Source organism: Austrofundulus limnaeus, unplaced genomic scaffold, assembly GCF_001266775.1.
Source record: "Austrofundulus limnaeus strain Quisiro unplaced genomic scaffold, Austrofundulus_limnaeus-1.0 Scaffold20, whole genome shotgun sequence".
Taxonomy (NCBI): domain Eukaryota; kingdom Metazoa; phylum Chordata; class Actinopteri; order Cyprinodontiformes; family Rivulidae; genus Austrofundulus; species Austrofundulus limnaeus.
Genome location: NW_013952422.1, coordinates 3,298,000 through 3,300,615, shown reverse-complemented (window position 1 = coordinate 3,300,615; position 2,616 = coordinate 3,298,000). Strand labels below are relative to the sequence as shown.

At 42.4% G+C, this 2,616-nt stretch overlaps 1 protein-coding gene across 1 annotated transcript in view; it reads left to right on the top strand.

The window, feature by feature from the left end:
• The window catches only part of camkk2 (calcium/calmodulin-dependent protein kinase kinase 2), a gene marked incomplete in the record, with an annotated part of 19,778 nt that overhangs the window by 4,535 nt on the left and 12,627 nt on the right, over window positions 1-2,616 (top strand). Inside the window, 3 exon segments of the mRNA XM_014003903.1 lie at window positions 82-377; window positions 551-892; window positions 2,260-2,307. Coding sequence (XP_013859357.1) covers window positions 147-377; window positions 551-892; window positions 2,260-2,307 — 621 coding nt within the window.

Genomic DNA, 2,616 nt, shown 5'->3' with positions numbered 1-2,616 from the left:
TTATTATTGTTATTATAAAAGGTCAGTGTGTGCTCTCTGCATCTGCTTGTTTTATATTTGTATTTTGCGTTTGTATTTTAGGTATAGTCCCTGTTGCGTTACTCATCTGATGGAGCGGCGGTTGTCAGTTTTTGTGGAGCGGCACCATGTTTCCCTGTCACGTGACGCCCTGGCCCTCTGCTGAGCACCCAGCGTCTTGCAGCAGCCATGCACCGTCMGTGCAACCCTCACAACCTCTGCCAGATTTGCTGTGCAGCTGTCCCGCTCCACCTTTAARCACTCACGCTGAGACGCCGTCCCCGGACCCCATGGAGTCTCTCATCGTGGTCACAGAGTACGAACCCAGCAGACCGCCTGGGCAGGTCGGGGAGGAGGAGGTAAGATGAGCTCCTCTCAGAATRTGTAAATAAAAGTTGTCATACAGAACATGATGATACATTTGGACTAAATCACACTGTTTAATAGAAGTTTTTTTAGAAATACAGAAGTGTACTTAGCTAGAAAATGTAAATAAATGTATTTAAAGTTATAAAATAATGTGTCCCATTAGGTGGAGGAAATGGACAGCTCTGAGACACCCGAGCCAGCCTCCTCCACAGCAGCACCTTTCCGGCCCTCATCCTGTGACCTGCTGTCCCACACAGTTGGTCGGCCAGAGGCTCTGCTGCCTGAAGGCCAGGAGCAGAGGGGCAGATTGAGCCTGTCCGACCGGAAACTCTCTCTGCAGGAGCGCTCACAGACCACACCGTCTCCCGGCAGCTCCCCTGGACACAACGGGCGCTATATTTACCCGTCGTTACCTTATTCTCCCATCACATCGCCACACTCCTCGCCACGTCTGCCTCGTCGGCCCACTGTGGAGTCGCACAGCGTCTCCATTACCGATCTGCAGGTATGATAAGGGAGTGGTTTCACTTTTAAGGTTTGAAAACAAAAGTGTGGTTTTCCTCGAAATGCACACGTGTTGCTAACTTTATCGCTGTTTATAAAAATATGGGACAAAAATAACTAATTAGAGAACCACAAGCTGTGCAGTAGTAATCCTGATTATATAATTTTGCATCTCTGAACCATCTGACCCACTGTATTCTCTTGAGGCGTGCGTATTGCATAAAACACCACTTAAAGATGGACAAACTAAGACTGATGCAGACCCAGGCTCTGAAGTGCTTTTCTTTAACATCTGTGAGTGTATTTTTTTTTTATCAAACCTGACTTAAAAACATGCAGAACTTTGTGTGCGTTTGTTTTAAAAGCAGCAGCACATTGTTAAAGACCACATTTTGTGGATGCAAAGGTAAGGTTTTGTAAGTCTCACTGGATGTTGACAGTAGCTGTGTTAGATGTAGATGTGGGTAGTTTTTCCTTTAAGAATCAGAATCTGCAGAAATTCTTTGATGCTTGAAAGAAGTTTTGGTGTCAGTGTTGTATTTTGTTTTTGATAGAGGTTTGTTAAGGGATTAACACTATAGATGTAATGTCTTGTAATAAATAATCTAGACATACTTTTATTAGATTCCAGGGTTTGGTGACTGATCAAATAAATCATTCATTGGTGGTTGGAGTTCAAAGGCTGTAGTTTTTTTAGGGTCCATATTTTCCTCTTTACTTCATGCTAGTTTAGCTTATCCTTTTGAGAGTTTTGACCTATAAWTGTAGGTACAGTTCAAATTCATATTGGATATACTATGATACGCATTGATTACGTGCAATCCAACCCATCCATTAACAACAACAAACGCTCAAAGTTTACTTTGTGTTCCCACAGCTGCTCAGCCTGCTGACACCAGCTGTGAGATGCAGCTGGGCTTTATTATTCAGACATGTTTTGCATAATTTATTTGTTTAAATTAGCAATAGACATATGATTGTGTTACAATCAAAAGGAGAAAAGATAATAAAAAACTTCTTCTGCAGGTTCTAATTTTAAAAATATTGTTACAGTTACCTCTAAGTAAAAAAGCTTAAACACGCTTGTGTAAATATATCATCAATGCTTGGTTTTTGGTTTGATGATTGATGATCAAAACGTTGTAGTTTATTGCTCAACCCTATTAGGTTCAGAATCTCACTGTAGCGCTGTCATCTGTTTTCAGTCTCCACTGCTTTAATCTGAACCTGAGTCTTTACCACACATCTGTTTGATGATTTGTCCTGTACCATTTGTTTAGATTTGCATAATTATAACAACTGTAATCCTGTTGTTCCACCCGTGTCTCATCGACTTTCATTTTTTTTATTCTCTTTTTTTCCCTCAAGGACTGTGTTCAACTCAACCAGTACAAACTGAAGGATGAGATTGGAAAGGTACCGTCTGAGACAACTCACTGTGATTGCTCCCTTTTCACTGACTCTCCCATTTCCTTCGCCTCGCCGCCTACTGCATGTCTGTCAAGTAAACGCGCAYCATCAAGGACATGCAGTAACAGCCTCTGATATCCTCTCTCCYGGCTGTCCTCATTTTCCCAAACTCTGTGTAAAGCACCAGGGCCATGGGAGAGTTGGAAAATGGATGAAAGGCTGGTATAAATAGTGCTCTCTAAGGGTTGTGCTCAGCTTTGTGGATAGAAGTGTGTGTGTGTGTGTGTGTGTGTGTGTGTGTGTGTGTGTGTGTGT